This window comes from Stenella coeruleoalba (assembly GCF_951394435.1).
Source record: "Stenella coeruleoalba genome assembly, chromosome: 3".
NCBI lineage: Eukaryota > Metazoa > Chordata > Mammalia > Artiodactyla > Delphinidae > Stenella > Stenella coeruleoalba.
The window spans coordinates 154,559,788-154,577,943 of NC_137148.1; the positions used below are offsets into that span (position 1 = coordinate 154,559,788).

The window sequence follows — 18,156 nt, forward strand, 5'->3', positions numbered from 1 at the left end:
GCCATAAGACTATATGGCTTATTGTCCAAACCAGGGCACTTTGCAGAGTGAAAGGGGACTCTGGGCCAACAGTCATAAACCCGGACTTGGCCAGGCAAACCAGGACTTACAGTCACTCTCCTCAAAACCAATCCCAGCCGCACCTCCGCCCCCCCAACCCCTCTCTCCCCTGTGGGTTCTGTGGCCTAAACTACCACGGCCACAATGTGGTGGCGCTGGGATCCAAACCCAGGCTGGCCTGTTCTCTGCTCTTAGCCACTTCGACAGAGTCTGTTGTCTGTGTCGCCCTAAGATGTGTAAGATGTTGAGTAAGATTTGTAGCTCAGGGGACCCTGAGCAAACAGAGTAGCTGGTGAGCCAAGAGTTGTTGACCTGAAACAGGGCTGAGAATCTAGAGGAGATGGGGCCATTTCTTTGGCGGGGACACTTCAGCCATCCTGGAGACAGTGAAAAGGGCATGAGGGCATGAAGAGAACAAACATGCTAAGGGACTTTGTTCTAGGCACTGAGATGGGTCATTTATCTCATTGAATCCTACAACTCACTGAAAAATTCATGCTCATTGCCATTTTATAAGGGAAGGGACTAGGGCTCAGGGAGGTGAGTACTTAGAATCCCAGGCCGACTCAGGGACTGGACCATTTCTTGGATCAGGAGAGAAGCTGGCCTTGCAATCTTGGCTCAGCATGGAATAGGAACTCAACTACTGTGCTTAGAAATGGATGGATAGACACAAGGCTGGCTGGCTGGCTGGCTGGCTGGGTGGATGGATGGAAGGATGGATGGATGGATGGATGGATGGATGGATGGATGGATGGGCCGATGGATGTTAGGTCACTCAGACAGTTGCCCAAGCTAGATCTTGAATGGAACTCACCACTCCTGGATCTGAGAAAATCTTAGTCCCTTAGAAGGGAAGCTCCCTTCTCATCTCTCTGTGAATATGGGCCCCAACTCAGGCTCCAAGGTCCTGTAAAGAGAAATAAGCTTCTCAAAGACTCCCTAAGACCCCTGTCTGGGTTTCAGGGACTCTACAACAGACCTCATGTTATCATCAACTTCCTGATCCAGAAGCCCAACTGTGATATATTTCCTCTCCCTCCCACCCTCCCAACACCAATTGTCCTGCCCAAGTATCCCTGGGATGCATCTTCTCCTCTCCATCCCTCTTCTTCCCACTTAGATTCAGACCTCATCCTCTCTCACCTGGACCATCTCATCACCCTTTTAACCGGTCTCTCTGCTTCCAGACTCACTCCCTTTGACACATCCGAACCCCACACACCTGGGACCATTCTAAAATGCAGACCAGGCCCTGCCCCATCTGGCCAGGGGCAGATTCTCTCAGGCTCACATCCTGGATCTGTGGTCTTGGACCCTCCACAATTCAGCGCTACATAGCTTCTCTGGGTTTGTCTTCTGTTGCTTCCTCCATCACACACTCCCTCTCCTCTAAATGTCCCTCAAGACACACAGAGAGACCCATAGACACTCAGATGCAAGGCAAGGCTGAAGGGTGTTTGTGTTACTCCTTGCAGAGTACTGTCAGGCCAAGAAGGAGGGAAAGGGGCCAGAGCCATGGAATCTCTGGGGACCCTGGGAATGAGGTGCCTGAGTGGCATCAGGGTCTCTGCCTGGGGGCATGGGATGCATCTGTGCCCTCCTTGCTGGGTCTGGGTCATGGTTCTAGCTGAGTATCTGTGTGGGGGAGGGGAGAGCCTGTCCACAGACTCCCCCTGCAGAGCTGACGATTAGCAATTAACCGGGAGGAATCTACCGGGGTGAGGTTAATTGGGGAACAGAGGGAGGGCAGCTAGGGTTCCAGGGACTTTGCCCTTGACCCGAGGGTATAAAGAAGAGGATCCCAGGTTCTCCTCAGGCCCCTAGGGCTTCCCTGAGCATCTGAGCAGGAGCTGAAACACAGAACACCAAGGTGAGTCCAGGGTCCCCACATCCCAACCCCATCCCCAACCCTTAGTAGGAAACAGGCTCCTCACCTCTGTCCTTACTGTGCCTCTGTTTCCTGTCCCGTATAATATCTCAGTCCCAGCCCAGCCTGGCTCACTGCCCCAGAGTAAAACGGACTCATGCTCTTCCAGAGCTTGGAATTCAGCTCTGCATGCCCCACAACCCCACAGCCAGGGCCCTTGGAATAAGGTTGGGGGTGAAGGGTGGGGTGCTGAAGCAGACTGGGGCACTCCCACCCCAACAGCCGGGAACTCCTGTGGCAATTCAGGGGCAGCTAAAGCAAGTCAAGGGCTTCCCAGACTTGGGGACAGGATGGGGGCCCTCCTTAACTAAACAAGTCCTGGTCTGAGCCTCATTCATGGCAGAAAGGCCCATCAGTGCTTGTTTATTGCTGGGGGCTAAGGGTGGATGGGGAAAGAAGTTCATTTGTGAGGATGAACCCCTGTGCCCCAGGGGCACTCTCGTGACACCTGTATCTGTCATTAGAACACTTGCTCCCATTGCCATGTTCCATCTATTTGAGGGATTATTTCATTGACATCTGATTCTCCACTAGACTTTGAGCTTCCTGGGGGAAGGAGCTGCATCTGTACTTAGCCAGCTATACCCCAGCATCAAGCTCAGTGCCTTAGATAGAGTAGATGCTCAATAAATACTTGCTGAATGAATGAGTGAATGAATCCCCAAATCTGTGCTGAGACCTGAGTGTGCAGCTCTGGGTGTGTTTGTGTGGGGTTGGAGGGTGTGCTTTGCTGGAGGTATGTTTGGGTGTTTGCGCACGTGAGTGTATGGGTGTGGGTGTGGAGGGATGGGTGTGTGAGTGTGTGTGAGTTTCCAGGACACAGCAGTTCTCACTCAGTGTTGCTGTGCCCCTGATGTGCAGGGCCCACAGTGTGTACCCAGGATGATGTCCTACGGAGAGAGGCTGGAGAGCCGGGCTGTCTCCCCACTCCCAGTCTGTGGGGGGCACATGACGTGTGGGGCGGCGTTTGCCTATGTGCCCAGCCCACAGGGTGAGTGCTGCTCCCACCCCTGGACCCTGCTTGCCCTCAGTTGCCCACGTCCTGCCCCGGTGGGGAGGCCTCCACCCCTCTGCCCACCCCTCCCAACCTCCCCAGGACCTGGGGCCTCAGGGAACTGCTGACCAGCCTCGCTCCCCAGTCCTGCACAGGATTCCAGGGACCTCAGCCTATGCCTTCCCCAGCCTGGGCCCTATGGCCCTCGCCGAGCAAGGCTGCCCCTATGGGGAGGTTCTGGAGCACCATGACCCGCTGCCTGCCAAGCTGGCCCAGGAGGATGAGCAGAAGCCAGGTGGGCCTGGGTCGGGGTGGCAGGGGTGTTGGCAGTCACTGGCAGAGCCCTCCAGCCACTGTGCTCATGACTGGCCCCTCTCCAGAGCCTGGGTTGGCCCAGAAGCTGTGCCGGGCTGGCTTGACGCTCCTCAAGGTACCACTGATGCTCGTCTTCCTCTACCTCTTCGTCTGCTCCCTGGACGTGCTCAGCTCAGCCTTCCAGCTGGCCGGAGGTAGGGGAACAGAACCAGAGGAATTATAGAAACAGAACCTGCAGGAGATATATGGAGATCTATGATTTATTGCAAGGAATTGGCTTACGTGATTGTGAAGCACGCTGGGCCTCTTGGGCAGAAGCCAATACTGTAGTGCATAGGTGGAATTTCTCCTTCCCCAGGAAAGCCTCAGGGGAGAGGTAGGGCGGAGGGGAGGGGACCAGGGAAGGGTTTTGAAGGGTCTCGGACAACGCTGGCTCATGCTCCCCAGGGAAGGTGGCTGGCGACATCTTCAAGGACAATGCCATCCTGTCCAACCCGGTGGCGGCGCTGGTGGTGGGGATCCTCGTGACCGTGCTGGTGCAGAGCTCCAGCACCTCCACATCCATCGTGGTCAGCATGGTCTCCTCCGGCTGTGAGTAAGCCCACCAGGGCCAGGGAAGGAGTTGGGGGCTGGGATGCTGGACGCGCGGCTGGGGTGGGAAGAGCAGGAGTGGGGGCAGGGGCCGCGGGCAATGGGCAGCTCTGGTGTCTCCCACTCTGTTCTCCAAAGCATGGCCTGGAGTCTCAGCCAGGAGGGGCGCCCCAGGGGCTGGGAAGGGTGGCAACTAGGGAGTACAGCCTCAGGAAGGCTCACCTTCATGTCACCACACAGTCACTCATTCCATCAATCAAGGGAACAGAACCAGAGGAATTAGAGAAACAGAACCTGCGTGAGATATATAGAGATCTATAATTTATTGCAAAGAATTGGCTTACGTGATTGTGAGGCAGGCTGGGCCTCTTGGGCAGAAGCCAATACTGCAGTGCATAGGTGGAATTTCTTCTTCCCCAGGGAAGCTTCAGTTTTGCTCTTAGGGCCTTTAATCTCATGAGATGAGGCCCACCCAGATTATTGAGGTTAATCTTTTCTCAAGGTCAATTGATGGTTGAGGCAAATCCATCCACAAAACACCTTCACAGCAACATCTAGGTTAGTGTTGGACTGAATAACTGGGTACTAGCCAAGCTGACACATGAAAGTGACATCACACTTGTGTACACATGTGCACACACAAGCACAGAGACACATTTGAATTTAGGACCCGTGCCCTCGTGGACATGCACCCACACACTCGTTCACATATACACAGGTGCAGTACACATATGTGAACATCAGTTCACATGTACGCACACATGTAAACACACAGCATGTGCCCCCATGTACCTGTGATGCTGAGGCCAAGCAGAGTCAGCAGCATGGCAGGAATGCCTGCTGGGGGCTGGGATGAGGGCAGTGGGTCTGACAGGAGAGGTTGTGGGGCAGGAGCTGGGTGGCCCTTATCCAGTTAGTTAAGAGGCGCCCTCTTCTACCAGTGCTGGAGGTAAGCTCTGCCATCCCCATCATCATGGGCTCCAACATCGGCACCTCCGTCACCAACACCATCGTGGCCCTGATGCAGGCGGGGGACAGGACTGACTTCCGGCGGTGAGGGGGTGGAGCAGTGAGGGGCCTGTCCTTGTCGGGGGAGGGTGGTCCCAGACACCAGGAGCCCCCAATCTGAGTGCATCCTGGCTCCAGCCTGCCCTGCAACGTGGCCTCCCTGCCCAGGGCCTTCGCGGGGGCCACAGTGCATGACTGCTTTAACTGGCTGTCAGTTCTGGTCCTGCTACCCCTGGAGGCTGCCACCGGGTACCTGCACCACATCACTCGACTTGTGGTGGCCTCCTTCAACATCCGCGGCGGCCACGATGCCCCTGACCTGCTCAAGATCATCACAGAGCCCTTCACTAAGCTCATCATTCAGGTGGAGGCAGGGCTGTCATGGGGTGGGGGCTGGGGGACTGTAGGACCCCACCCTCACTCCCCCCTCCCACACCTTACCCACAGCTGGACAAGTCCGTGATTACCAGCATTGCCACGGGGGATGAGTCCCTGAGAAATCACAGTCTCATCCGGATCTGGTGCCACCCAAACCCCATGGAGGTGAGTCCCAGGTCTGGCTTCAGTGAGAAGACTCCTTCTCCAGACAGCTGACTGCCAGTGTCGTCTGTTCAAAAGCTCTATGTAGACCTAGGGGATCATTTACCCTGGGAGGACAAACATGGGGCACTTTTGCGGTGATACTGTGCCTAGGGCAGATGTTGCTACACCCTGCCAGCCTCACACCAGCTTCAGGCAGCCATTGCCAATCAATTAGAGTTAGCATGTCATCGATCCAGCCCAGAGATTGGTTCTCAAAGTGTGGACCAGTGGCACACATACCACCTGGGAACCCATTAGAGATGCAAACTATCCGGCCCTTTCCCAGACCCACTAAATCAGAAAAAAACAGGTGGAGCCCAGCAGCCTACATTTCAACAAGCCCTCTAGGCCTGTTCCATGCTCAAGTTGAAGAACCACTGATATGGCTCAACCCTGTCATTTCATAGGTAGAGAAATTGGCTCCAAGGGGCTAAGAAACTCTCCAGAGCTTGTCCTACCGCTTCAGGGCCCCAAGCGCAGGTCTTGCAATCTAGGGCTCTCTCTTCTCCCGGGTGCCAGGGGGGTTAACGACTCACTTCTGCCGTGTTTGGGGGCCCAGGTAATGTGCGGAGGTGGGCGGGGAGAGAGTGCTATAAGGATGCCTGGGAAAAATAGGACCAACAGGAAACTGGTCCAGGAGCAGGACAAGTGGGCCATGGAGACCTCACTGGAGACACAACAGCCACTTGTACTGATATTGGGCTCCTTCCCCTGGAGACTCCCACAGGCCGGTGTCCCTTTGTCCTGCTGCACTCTTCCTGCTGCTTTCTGGCTTCTAATGCCTGGAATGAGGCTCCGTTTGGATCAGTTGGACACTCATGGACCAGCCATTACACCAGGCTAACATGGAAGCTAACTATTAGCACACTTTCTCACTCAGCCATAAAAAGGAAAATGCTTCATCAAAACCATAATCCACAGTATTTGCTCCCCCTTGATTATGACATACAAGAAGTAACACCATTTAGAATGAAAGACAAGGAAACCGGAAGCCCAGCACACCCTCTTCACTTGCTACTTGATGTTCCCAGACTTTATCCCAGTGTGAACAGAGAACATTCTTTCAACTGGCCCTGCAAGTTTCCTTTGCATCTGAGTGGCACACAGCTCCAGCTCAGTCCTTCTGAGTGTTCAAGGCAGTTTGACATCAAAAAGCCCATGCAGACAGCTTTCACGCTGGCTTTGTGACCCCTCTAACACATCTCTCCTTCTCATGAGCACTCTGGGCCCTCTCCAAGCTCTCTGAATGGCCAAAATCCCCTCTGCTTCACAGCAAAACCTGAAAGAGACCAAAGTCACACACTTTGAACTTCACAGAAAGCAAGCTGTGGAAGGGAGCTCCTCAGCCGTGGCGATCCTCGAGTCCTCTGAAATCCCTGCTGCCTGCCTGCAGCTGCATTCACCTGGTCTCCCCTTGAAGGATGCACCGGCAAATGTAGCTCTCACCCAATGGAATCCTCAGTGATGCTGGTCCTGAGGCCAAGGGACTGGAAGCAACCCACCCAAGTTCACTGGGCTGGGGCTGTCCTCACTGGTTCCTCCGCTGAGCCTGCTACCACTCGCCTGAGCACTGTTTTCTCGTCCCAGCTCTCCCGGGAAACCTTCCCTTGAGAGCAGGGTCCAGACTGGATTTCCTTGGCTTGGAGAGTAGCTGGGGGTGGGATGTGAGCTCCCTGTTCTGGCCCTCTCTCTGGGACAGTCCCCTTTGGAAAGTGGCTCACTCAGCCACGTGCACTGGCAGCTCTTGCACTGAAGACTCACGTTTTTCCTCTGGCCACCGAGTCTCCTGTGGCCCCTTCCAACCTGTTCTCATTGCTTCCAGCTTTCACCAAGCTAGGTCCAACCTCGCCTAAGCCAGCCTCCAGGGCACCTATGTGACTGACAGTCTGGGGTTTTCCAGATGGTGAAAGAAAAACCAGAGGCAGTGTTTGTTAGCATCCTAACAATTCTTGATGTTCCAGGGTCCTGACACTGTCCTGGGAATTACCTTCTTGTGTGGTCACAGTGTGGATTGTCAACCCTATGTACCTGGTTTAAACCAGCTTCTTTTGAGGACTTGCATCCTGGGAGACAGGGATTGTCACAACCCCATTTTAAACAGGTTCAGACAGGCTTGTCCAAGTCTATGTGATTGAGGTAGGACAAAAATCCTGGTGGAATCTGGAGCCCACACTCTTGACTCTCCATTTCGCTGTCCCTTCCAGATGTATATCCCACCATAGGTGTCCATTTCCCACTCTGCCTATCAGGCGTGAATGCCACCAGGTGACCACAGCCACTTGAGAACCTCCAGGGGTGGTAGGTGTGGCCGTAAAAAAAAAAAAATCAATTCTCCTCTTTGCCACCAGATGGCGCTGCTAGCAGAGCACTCACGCTCTGCTTCCAGAAAAGCAAAGACCCTAAAACACCTCTTCTCCTGGAGGGGAGACTACTGCGCACACCCACATCCTGCACGGTTTTCCCCAGGGGAAGGATTCTTGGAGCCCACATCCCTCTGTGAGCTTAATCATATGGTTCAGTTCCCAGAGGTGTCTCCTGAATTTGGGTTGTCTCTGCAAGCACATAAATCCCAAACTCTTTCTTCCCAGATTCCTCACAACTAGCCCCTGGGGAGAAGTGGGCAGCATTATGGACCTCATGCTTCAGACAAAGAAACTGAGGCTTAGAGAGGTTATGTGTTTTGTCCAGTGTCACACAGCAGGGAGTGCTCAGCTGGGGTTGAGCCCAGGGCTAAGGCACCCCCTCCACATGCCCCTCCCTCTCCTCCACCCCCACCTACCCCAGGCCCAGGAGGGATGGGCATATCCTGGGGCTATGCCCCAGACCCTGGGCCTGGCAGCTCTTTATCTAGGCTGGAGCTCCCACCTTCCCCTCTGCTGGCCAGGGAAACCCCAGGGCCTGCTCCTTCCCCTCCCGTCTCTGCCCACCCAGCCTGGCAATGCAGTTGACCCCCTCTCTGCCACTCTTGCTGCCTCCACACTCCTCTCTTGCACTTTAGGGTCTCTGGACTGGCCCTTTGAGCTCAGCCAGGGCCACATAACCCCAGGCAGGAAGGTCAAGTTTCCAAACCTCAGAAGTCCTAGCCCCCAGCCTTGCCCTGCCCCGACATTGTCAGCACTGAGTGGGACCCCAGTGGAGCTCCTCTCCTCCTCTTCCAGCCTCCCCAGGTCCCAGAGAACCCTCCCCCAAGAGACCCCTAGACCCAGTGCAGTGCAGGATGGTCCACCAAGTTCCTTCCCAGCAGGGCCAGGATCTTCAGGCATGTCTGCAGGAGCCATTGATCCTGACCTAGGAAGTCAACCCGCACTCATACACCATGTGATACTAGATAGGCCCAGGGAAGGAGGGGGTCTAATCTTTATTTGGAGGCACAATTTATCGAAGGCTTGTCATGATCTAAGCCCTGTCGTGAGTGCTTCACACATATTTCCTCCTGTAACCTTTGCAACAGCTCTTTTCTTTTCCTGCTTTAGAGAAAACAGGCTCAGTGAGGCGGCATGACTTGCACAAGGTAGCTGAGATAAAAGCAGGATTTGAACTCAGATCTGCCAGACAGCAAACACCTGGCTGTCTCCCAGTTATCACCACTTTCCCAGCCGGCTTTTCCAATCAAGCCCATCAGAGACTATTTTCTCCTGGTTTCTCGGCCTGCAATTCTGGCCCAGGCTTGAGGATGCCCCAGGGCCCTGGTATGGCCAACTGGGTACACAGAGGAGCACGCTGCCCCCCTCAAGGGAGTACATGCCATTAAAATAAACCCCGATTTAAAGTCAGGTGCCATAAATGGTTCTTATCTCTAACACACATTTTTTTTTAAATGACACAGATTAGAATAAAACATAAAGGAGCTGTAAATCCAAGTGCCAGCACCATGCCTGAGCCCTTACCCTCAGCACCCAGGAAGGTCAGAGGGGTGTGAGATGGAGACCCCACAGGGGGAATGGGACCAGGGTCCATATCAGCTCCCAGAGGAGGCAGATGGTGGTGATGGGGAGAAGCTGTGACTCTTTCATTTTGCCTGGGGCCCAAGGAGTAAGGGCCCCTTTCTGCCGCTCAACTCCTCCTTTGTGACATGGCTTCTTCCTAGCCAAGCCTGGCCCACTCTCTACTTTCACTGATGGGACCCTGGGGGAAAGGTAAGGAGCCCAGGTTGCATTTTTAAAAAGAACTCCTTAGGGAATTCCCTGGCAGTCCAGTGGTTAGGACCCTGCGCTTTCACTGCTAGGGGCCTGGGTTTGATCCCTGGTCGGGGAACTGAGATCCCACAGGCTGTGCCAAGGAAAAGAAAAAAACTCCTTAACCCAAGAAGGCTACGAATGAGTGGTTCCAGACTGGCCAGACTGGCCTTCACAGAATTGTAAAGTATGTCTTAAAGTGGTTGCCAACATTTACAGATTGGGAGATTTTATCTAAACCTTCAGAGTTGTGGTTTCTCTTGTAGAATCAGGCCCTTTGGCTAAGCTGGGCTAAATCCCTGGACAGTGACAGTGGCCTGGAGCTGAGTAGCTGCTGCCCCTTTAGGCCCAGGACACTCCCCACCACCCCCACGCAAGGCTGAGCCCCTCACTTAGGCTACCTGCTTGTCCTGGGCCTTCTGATTTAAGGGCCTTCTCCAGGAACCCCCTCCTCTTCACCGATAGTAGGTGGGGGAGGGAAGAGATGTTGGTCCTGGGCCCTCTGCTCCACCCCCTCCAGATAAGGAATTGAGCAAGAGGAAAACAGAACGTGGGCTACGTGCCTGAGGGGAGAGGACAGGGCAAGGATGCTGGTGAAGAGGAGGCCCTGAGACAGGGATTGATAATAAAAGATGGGGAAGGGAGAGTTTTCAGAAGAAGTGGGCCATGGTCAGCAGCCTCCAATGCCAAGGAGAGGTAGAAGAAAACATGGACAAGACACCATCAGATCAGGAGGCCCCTGCGGGCCCCCGTGAGAGCCAGATCAGTGGGTTGATGGGGCTGAATATTCTGAGGGTCGACTACAGCCAGATTCTCCTGTGGCAGATATTTTCAACTCCATTTCATCATTGGAGGAAACAGACTCAGAGAGGGCAAGCAAAGCATTCAGGGGCATGTAGTCAAGAGGACCATCTGGGGCTTCCCTGGTGGCGCAGTGGTTGAGAGTCCGCCTGCCAATGCAGGGGACACAGGTTTGTGCCCCGGTCCGGGAAGATCCCACATGCCACGGAGCGGCTGGGCCCGTGAGCCATGGCCGCTGAGCCTGTGTGTCTGGAGCCTGTGCTCCGCAATGGGAGAGGCCACAACAGTGAGCAGCCCGCGTACCGCAAAAAAAAAAAAAAAGAGGACCATCTGTATCCCCTCCATCCCCCATCTCTCCCTAACCCCTACCTTAGCCCCCATCCCAGGCTGCATTTTCCTGAATTCTCTAAGTCACTCTCCTCTTAATCTAGGTTCCCTCCCGCAGGCCCAGGGCAGAGGCCAGCACCAGCCGGATGCTCGGAAATGCCACCATGGAGAAATGTGAGTACCTGCAGCATGGGAGATGTCTGGCATGGCAGGGCAGAGTCTGGCAGAGGCAGAGCCATCTCCCACCTGGCCACTGCTGCTTCCAGCCCCAGAAGGACAGCTGTCAGCCAGTCCAGCTCTTGGGCTTGGGTCTGGCCCTGCTCTAGAGGTTGAAGAGACATGAGGCAAGGCCTTTGGCTCTGAGCCCAAGAGGGTGGCAAAGGTTGGGGGCTAGGAGCTGGATTGAGGGGGTCAGCTCTCAGAAGCTTGATACCACTACCACCACCCTCCCGCAGGCAGCCACATTTTCGTGGACACAGGCCTGCCTGACCTGGCTGTGGGGCTCATTCTGCTGGCTGGCTCCCTGGTGCTCCTGTGCACCTGCCTCATCCTCCTCGTCAAGATACTCAACTCTCTGCTCAAGGGCCAGGTGGCCAAGGTCATTCAGATGATTATCAACACTGGTGAGCCTCGAGCAGTGGGTGGGCAGGCCCCAGGATGGGCCCTTCTGGATCTTGCTGAGTCCTGCCACTGCCTTGGTGTGTGATCTGGGTAAAGTCCTACCATCTCTGAGCCTCAGTTTCCCCATGTGAACAAAGAAGAGATTGGACGAGGTGATTTTTGAGGCCCCTGAGGTGCTGACAGCTGGGGATCTGTGGCTGCTTCCGGCTGTGGTTCCATTCTAGCAGGTGGCTCCAAAGAGATTCTCAGAGGCCATTGTTTGATTCAGTTAATAGTCATTAAGCCCCTACTGTATGCCAAGCATGGCCTGGTGCCAGGGATACAGAGGTGAGCCACACAGAGATGGCTCCTGCCCTCAGGGGGCTCACAGCCCAGAGGGAGAGACAAGCAATAAAAAAGTGATCGAGGGGGGATAAATTCAGACAGAGCAGTAACTGCCAAGGGGAAAGCAAAACACAGCAAATAGAATATGGAAGAGGCTGCTTTTGATGTGTGGTCAGTGGCTTCTGTGCAGAGGTGACATTTGAGCAGGGACCTAAATGTGGAGCAGTCAGATGTGGCTGAAGAGCTTTTCGGGTGGAGGGAACCTACCCGAAAGTGCAAAGGCTCCAAGGCAGGACTCAGCTGGGCAGGACTGTGGCACAAAAAGGTGGCCAGCAGTGTGGTGGGAGCTCAGTGAGGTGGAGAGAGGTAGGGAGAGGTCAGCGAGGTAACAGGGACAGAGCAGGTCCCAGGCTGCACTCAGAGCCTAGACTTTATCCAGGCTAATAGGGACACTTGGGGGTTTGGGCAGGGCAGTGATACCATCTGACTTTCATTTAAGCCTCATTTTGAGCTTTTGGGACACTGCCTGGCACTGGCAAAGGCAGCATGACAAACGCCGGAATAAGGGGCATCCATGGATCTATGGGAGCTCAGAGGAGGGAGAAGCAAAGTCTGCCCAGGGGCTGGGGTCAGGGAGAGCTTTCCAGTGGCAGTGATATCCACGCTGAGTCCCGAGGATGAATATTTAGGAGTGAGGAGGATGTCCCAGGCAGAGGGAACAAGGGAGCAAAAGCATGATAGAAGCAGGCTGAGAAGGGCCTTTAATCCAAGATCAAAGAGGACCAGGAAAAGCCACCGCAGTCGAGCAGGGGACTGACAAGGTCCCACTTGGAAGCTGACATGGATTCCTCCTCCCAAAGGAAAGTCCCCGCCCCCTCCCAATGCCCTCCCACTGACCCTACTGGGACCGTTTGCTCGCAGACTTTCCCACCCCCTTCACCTGGGCCACAGGCTACTTTGCCATGGTGGTGGGCGCTGGCATGACCTTCGTTGTCCAAAGCAGTTCTGTATTCACCTCGGCCATCACCCCACTCATCGGTAAGTCCCTACGCCGAGGCAGGGTCAGGTGGGGCAGGGCTGACAGGAAAAGGGCTGAAGGAAGGAGCTGGGGAGACCATGTCCTCTCCTCTACCCCCAGGCCTGGGTGTGATCAGCCTTGAGCGCGCCTACCCACTCACACTGGGCGCCAACATCGGCACCACCACCACGGCCATCCTGGCTGCACTGGCCAGCCCCCGGGAGAAGCTGTCCAGTGCTTTCCAGGTGCGCTTGGGAGAGTAACCCTGGCCAGAGGCAGGACAGGGCTAGAACTGGTGCCTGGAGCCTGACCCAACGTAGGACAACACGTACAAATTAGTTTTTGACTGCCTACTACGGGCCACCTGCTATGCCAGACTCTATGGGAACCATACGGGCAAAGTATACCTGGTGCTGCCCTCAAGACCTTAGTGTCTAACAGGGGAGAGACATTACCGAGAGCCACACCAATCAAACAAGAGTGAGAGGGATTTGTACTCTGAGGAAGGGGTGCTGGCTCAGTTTGGGGGATCAAGGACTGGGGGGGCAGACAGCAAAGGGGTTGCTGTTCTAGGAGCAAAGGAGTAACTGATAAGCCAGGATGTTGCCCACTCAGAAGGCCAGAGCTCCTGAGCCAGAAACTGATGTGAATCTTTTAGCTACTGGATCTGGGCAGGATCTGCTGGGGAATTCCTGAGAGGGAGATCAGTGGGGGAAATGTGGAGAGTTCAGGGCAGCAGTTATTTACCTACTGGTCCAGAAGTGTTTCAGTATTTTACTGGGGGAATGTCAGCCCTAAGTGCTGACTTTCCTGCTGCCCAGACCCTGTAGGGCCACTGTTATCTATCCTGACTCAGGAGCTGGCACCCCTGCCCACCTCCACCCCTCCGCCCTCTCCCCTGCAGATTGCCCTCTGCCACTTCTTCTTCAACATCTCAGGCATCCTGCTGTGGTACCCAGTGCCCTGCACGCGCCTGCCCATCCGCATGGCCAAGGCGTTGGGCAAACGCACTGCCAAGTACCGCTGGTTCGCCGTCCTCTACCTCCTCCTGTGCTTCCTGCTGCTGCCGTCGCTAGTGTTTGGCATCTCCATGGCAGGCTGGCAGGCCATGGTAGGTGTGGGCACACCCTTTGGGGCTCTGCTGGCCTTCGTGGTACTTGTCAGCATGCTGCAGAGTCGCAGCCCCGGGCGCCTGCCCAAGTGGCTGCAGACATGGGACTTCCTGCCCCACTGGATGCACTCCCTGCAGCCCCTGGACCACCTCATCACCCGCGCTACCTTGTGCTGTGCCAGGCCCGAGCCCCGCTCACCCCCGCTGCCTGCCAGGGTCTTCCTGGAGGACCTGCCCCCTGCCACACCCTCCCCCCGCCTCGCGATGCCCAATCACCACAACGCCACCCGTCTCTAGGCTCCAGCCCAGACTGCTGCCTGGAGTCAGGAAATGCCTGTGCCTGGAGCCCGGGGTAGAAGGGCAGAGGAGTGTGTCTGTGTACTCTGGGCATGCACCTGTCCTTGCACAGGTCCTCAGAGGTCTGGGCTTTTGTAACTGAGAGACAGTGTTATGTGCACATGTGGGCATGTTGGGGTGAGCCTGTGTGACAGCCTGAATATGCGTACTGATGCACCTGGGGGTGGAGTGAGGGGGTGCGTGCCAACTGCATGTTACTTGGGTATGGTTTGAGTCCTTTGCACATGTGTTTGGAGACCTGCACTGTGTCCTTGTGCACACACAACTCTGACTGGGCTGGGTGGGAGTAAGGGTGAGTCTGAGTTCATGACCTACAGCTGTTTGCTCGCGCACAGATGTGGGAGCCTGAGTCGCTGGCTGAATTCTCGCCCCCTCCCTGCCACCTTCCTTCCTCCATGATACCATTCTCCTCATCCTCACCCAGGTTTTCTGTATCATTGTTACAATCCTCTTCCCCAACACTGTTTGATTTAATAAAAAAAAAAGAAATGAAATTCTCATTGTGCACTTGGAAGTCTGCTTGCTCTCCATCTAGGGTGGAGGCGAGACCATGGTTTGGGGTTCAGCAGTACTATCTCCCCTCCCAAAGAGAGCCTGTTGTGCCCTATCTGCCTCTTGCTCACCCACCTCATTGCCTCCCTCCCTCCCTCTCTCTGGGATAAAAATCAGTTCTCCAGAAAACAAGTGATAAATGGGGGCCTGTCAGGGCCACTCGGGGAAGGAGAGGCAGGGTGGAGATGGGCAAGAGAGGTCATGCCCTGGACCCCAGTGCACAGGGCGCAGAAACTAGCCACTCTCCCTCCCACCTTTATCCTCTACTTTTGGGCAATAAACCAGCCTTCATTTAAACCCACCCAAGTTTTTCAATTCCTCCTCCTCCATAGGGCCCCCTGAGCTGAGGCCTGCAGAGGGAGGGTCAAGGGGTGGGGGGGGTGCTAAAGTTCCTCCCTCTAGTCCAGGGACATATCCAGGGCCTTTGGACCCCAAGGAGGCAGGAACGCTGTGGGGCCCCAGACCTAGTTGTGATGGTCTGCAACATGTGCCTCCCCACCCCCACCTCTGTCCCCTATGAAGTATGTGCAGGGAGATGCAAGGGCCTGCAAGCCCTAGAGCTGCTCTCCAGGCTACCAGCCCCACCATCATCCACTCACAACCCTCACTAGTGCTTCCTCTTGCCATGTGGAGAGGGTGAGAAGTATCCTGGCCTCCAACTTAGTGAGTGTTGTGGGAGGGTGGGGACGGGACTTCCTTTGCAGTATGTCCCACACAGATCTGTGGAAAGTTTTGTGGGAGAGGATGCTCAGGCCTGAGTTAGAGGGTTTGAGAACTCCCTCCTCGGGTTGGCCGTCCTTAGGACCCTGAGAAGGGACCAAGGCCCTTGGACTCTGGCCTAGGGAGTTAGGCCACAGGCAGGGCACCCATGGGAGGGCCTGATGTAGGGCTCAGGAGGCTGGGAAGCCTCTGGACTCATAATACCAACCTCACCAGATACCCTTTCTGCAAGGATCTTCTAGTAAAGTACTTTCCGCATCTGCAACCCTCCCCGTCCCCCTCACGACCGGAGGGTGAGTCTGCCATGCCCAGGTCAGACTTTATTTTGGCACTGTCTGGCTGTCCTGCTAGGTGCCCTGCGAGCGCAGCCCATGGATCAGCTCGTGCATCGTCTTGTTGAGAACGCCCCCATGCACGCCCCGCCGGCCCATGAGCACGAGGAGTGCACGCGGCGTGTGGCCCACGCAGATGGCGCGCCCGTCCTTCCCCTTAGTGCGCGCGTCCAGCACTCCATCGCCCTCGGCCAGCAGGTGGTCTCGGATGACGCAGCAGCGGCGGCCCGCCACACTCAGGCCCGCCTGCAGGAAGGTGCGCCGGTCCGGCCCGGTGAGTACACCCACCTCCTGCGGTGAGATGGCCGCCAGCAGGCCACCGGGCCGCGATGCCCACACGCAGCGATTGTCCGAGTGGCCCACGATGGCCACGTCGTCGATGCGCTGGTCCCGCAGCACCGCACTGATGTAGCCTTTCCAGTCGCCCATTCCGGCTCAGAGTGCGTCCCTCGCCTCTCACTTTGGAGGGTTGTCCTGCTGCGCCGCGCACCTGGAACGCCCGAGGCACTATGACGTATTGGGGGGGCGGGGTTGTGACGTAGAGATGGCTGCAAGGTCACAGAACGGATACCTACGCTGGAGAATGGGGTGCGGGTGGGGCGGTGTTCATATCTTACACCTGATGAAGTTCTAACGTTAGTAGATAATGGCAGTTATTTCTAGATGGTAAGATACAGGTGATTTTCATTTCTTCGTACTTTTATCCTATATTTTTCAAATTTTCTACAATAAAAGTGTGATAAGCAGAAAAAAAAAATAAAGTTAGCCTGAAGGAGGGAATCGCACGAGTCAAAATAACTCTCAAAACAAACAAGCGAACACTTAAATGGCCCATCAAGCACAGCACACGAGTTTAAGAATAAAAAGAAAGGTGCCATGTCTAAACTGCCTGACCTCTCAGCCTGATAACCATTCAACTCCCAGAATGTGGTTCTCAAACATTAGGAGTATCAGAATCTCCTGGAAAGCTGATAAACAGATTGCTGGGCCCCAAGACAGAGTTTCTCATTCTGCAGTATGGGATGCAGCCAGAGAATACGCATTTCTAACAAGTTCCCTGGCGATGCTGCTGCTGGTCCAGGAACCACACTTTGAGACCCACTGCCCTAGTGACAGTTGGGGCAGGGGTGAGGGTCTTCCACGCCATCAGTCTTAAGGGTCCACACCACTGATTTAATGTTAAGTACTTCTAACCATGGTTCTCAACCTCCGCTGCAGAGAGAATCACCTGGGGAGGTTTTAAAACAAATGGCTAGGCCATTTTAGAAATGGCGGCTCCGCTGGGAGGCATGTTCTCCGGACAGCCACATGGACCCCCGCCACCCCCGCCAGGGTTATTGGGCTAGGCTTCGCTTCTTCAGGCCATACCCGGCATTCTGAGAACTTCTAACAGTACCTTGGTGGACGAGTCGGAGTCATTGTTCGAGGCCTGCTTTGCTTCTCTGGTGAGTCAGGATTATGTCAATGGTACAGATCAGGAAGAAATTCGAACTGGTGTTGATCAGTGTATCCAGAAATTTCTAGATATTGTGAGACAGACAGAATGTTTTTTCCTCCAAAAAAGATTGCAGTTATCTGTCCAGAAACCAGAGCAAGTTATCAAAGAGGATGTCTCGGAACTGAGGAACGAATTACAGCGGAAGGGTGCTCTGGTCCAGAAGCACTTAACAAAACTGAGACATTGGCAGCAGGTGCTGGAGGACATCAACAGGCAGCACAAAAAGCCAGCCAACATCCCTCAGGGTTCCCTGGCCTACCTCAAGCAGGCATCTGCAAATACCCTTTCACCGATGAAGCAAACCTGAGGAAAAGCCACCTGAACATGAGCTGGTGGCTGAGTCAGCCAACACAGTTTTGTCAAACATCACTTCTTGTAGACATGCCATTTTGGGAGAACTCTTTGCCAGAGAATATGATTTTAGTTTTGTGCTCTCATCTAAAATTTCCCCCCTATTTTTATAAGTGTTATTTCTGGAGTACTTTATAAAATGCTTATTGCTTTGGTAAACCAAGTATATTGTCTTTAGCAAAGTTTAAGACTGTTAGTGTGATGCCATTTACAGATTCCTTTTTATGTTTTTGGTTTTTGCTGCTTGTTATTATTTTTATTTTTGAATGAGTGTTAATCTCTCTGTTTCCAGTTTTACATTACTTTGTATGATCTGAGGGGAAAAGCTTGTATGATCTGATCTGCATATCAAAGGATGAGGATTTCGGTTGTAGGCCTTTTATGATAATTTACCCATCAGTGGCAGTATATAAAAATATGTAAATTTGCTGTTTTTCAAGACTTTGAACTACCTCAAGAAGAGGAGTCTAATGCAACAGTGTAACACTT

The 18,156-nt window shown here is 54.4% G+C and overlaps 2 protein-coding genes and 1 pseudogene across 3 annotated transcripts; 2 read left to right on the plus strand and 1 right to left on the minus strand.

Annotated features, from left to right (window-relative positions):
* Positions 1-2,805: 2,805 nt before the first annotated feature.
* On the plus strand, positions 2,806-14,154 carry SLC34A1 (solute carrier family 34 member 1; the record flags this gene model as incomplete). The annotated part of the gene is made up of 12 exons (XM_079917540.1): positions 2,806-2,981; positions 3,130-3,279; positions 3,365-3,493; positions 3,747-3,890; positions 4,832-4,943; positions 5,067-5,262; positions 5,346-5,441; positions 10,888-10,961; positions 11,243-11,406; positions 12,650-12,766; positions 12,867-12,991; positions 13,651-14,154. Exons 1-12 carry the CDS (start codon positions 2,873-2,875, stop codon positions 14,152-14,154), a joined length of 1,920 nt encoding a protein of 639 aa, XP_079773666.1. The 5' UTR covers positions 2,806-2,872.
* A 1,679-nt stretch (positions 14,155-15,833) lies between these two features.
* On the minus strand, positions 15,834-17,310 carry PFN3 (profilin 3; the record flags this gene model as incomplete). Its single annotated transcript, XM_079917864.1, has 2 exons — positions 17,215-17,310; positions 15,834-16,541 (listed from the first exon to the last, which is right to left on the minus strand). Exon 2 carries the CDS (start codon positions 16,245-16,247, stop codon positions 15,834-15,836), a length of 414 nt encoding a protein of 137 aa, XP_079773990.1. The 5' UTR covers positions 16,248-16,541; positions 17,215-17,310.
* Positions 16,824-17,623, plus strand: LOC307184372 (mediator of RNA polymerase II transcription subunit 28-like; annotated as a pseudogene). The gene has a single exon. The product of its transcript is annotated as a mediator of RNA polymerase II transcription subunit 28-like (transcript).
* Positions 17,624-18,156: the final 533 nt, after the last annotated feature.